Below are 1,624 nucleotides of genomic sequence, written 5' to 3' on the forward strand. Positions count from 1 at the left end.
AGAAAAAATGTTCCTAATAAAGTGCGCGGTGAGTGTATGTATATTGTAATAAACATTTAATTCCGGTACATTTTTTTTTTCCTCCTCCGGGGTGAGCCCTTGCGGCTGCATTGTAAATCGTCTCGCGCCACAGCCCACGCGGGGTTGCCCAACGAGTTGTCGATTCATTTAGATTATAATTTTTTTTTTAACGCCGTCCGCATTCATACTCCACCCTTCTCTCTCCAGCACGCGCTCACGCACACGCCATTTGTACCTTATTGTTTCTTCCTTGTTTTTTGTTGTTGTTTTTTTGAGGAGCGCTCGGATTTCGGCATGCCTTTGCGAAAGGCACTGTCCGCTAATTATTGAGAAGGAGAGAGGGGGGGGGGGGGAGAGAGGGGGAGAGGGAGGGGTCGGAGAGGGTGAGCGCGAGCAATAGAAAAGAGACATGGCTTCCAAGGAGATATCCTCCTCCTGCTTCGTCAGTGTAAACAGGGAGATCACAGGTAGGATAACCCATTATTTGTATATTTATTGTAGTCCAGTTGATGCGCATCGTTCGCGATCGTTACCCTTTAAACCACATCGCAGACGTTTTCGATTCGCTGGTCATTTTGTATTCTCCGTCCGCGCTCCGAAGCGTAGGCGATGGGTGTGTGAGAAGCAGCGCCGCGTCTCGTGTCCGCGGCGGCAGTCAGGTGCGATTTGTGACTCCGTCTCGCCCTCATGCGTGATTATCAGCGGCGTTCATTCAGCTGAGTGGTGGAGTGTGTGCTGGTCTCACGAGCCAATTCACGGCCCCAGGCCGTACATAATCCACTGGAGGTGATAAGCGTATTTGCATTACGGTTTGGGTTACGTTGTCTTTGATATGGGGCGGTGGGGGTGGGGGGGCGTGTTTGAAGCCCTGCGGCTACACATACAGCATGCGCGATCGCCCGCACTTAATTTGGCGATCACTTCACGGCATTCATTTAGGGATTTGCGACCCTGTGTGCGTTGAGGTCCCCGCGGCATGACTGGGTGCGGGAGAGGATGGACTCGCGTGTTTGTGTGCATGTCCGTTTTTTGTTCTGGGGGGACCATGTCAGTAGCCTGCTTAATAAGGCTTTCGCGGGTTCAGGTTTTGCTATACTACAATGTTATTACTGCTGCTTCTGTGTACGCATTGCTACCCATTAAAGGTGTATAACTCAGGCTAGTTTGTGCCGCTTTTTAACGAAGACATTCAGTGTCGCCCGCGTTTTCAGTTCCCGAACCGCCGTTAAAGCGTGCGCGTGCCGCGGGGCAGCACCTCAGACCGTGCTCGGATGCGGACTCGCGCTGTAAATGGCCACGCAGACGCGCCCGGTGCCCATTTACAGTGACGCTCAGACGCAGGCGCGCGCGCGCGCGCTCGCACGCAGCTGGTGGCGCTCGGATCAGCGAGGACACGTGAGTCTTAATTACACCAAATGACTGTATTATAACAACTGATAACTAATGCCGTGAAACCCGCTGCTTTTTAATCTAGTTTCTACCCCCCATATCCTTCCTAAATATCTTCCTGTATTTCATTATTTTCTAAAATGAATGTTACTGTGAAAACAAAACTTCGAGTTTGGATTTGCGATTCATTGTTTTTATTACGCATTCTCCAGTG

At 50.8% G+C, this 1,624-nt stretch overlaps 1 protein-coding gene across 1 annotated transcript in view; it reads left to right on the forward strand.

Moving 5' to 3' along the window:
- Positions 1-430: 430 nt before the first annotated feature.
- LOC133126752 (capping protein, Arp2/3 and myosin-I linker protein 3-like) overlaps positions 431-1,624 on the forward strand; it is a 56,266-nt gene continuing 55,072 nt past the window's right edge. Inside the window, 1 exon segment of the mRNA XM_061239086.1 lies at positions 431-488. Coding sequence (XP_061095070.1) covers positions 431-488 — 58 coding nt within the window.

This window comes from Conger conger, chromosome 4, assembly GCF_963514075.1.
Source record: "Conger conger chromosome 4, fConCon1.1, whole genome shotgun sequence".
NCBI lineage: Eukaryota > Metazoa > Chordata > Actinopteri > Anguilliformes > Congridae > Conger > Conger conger.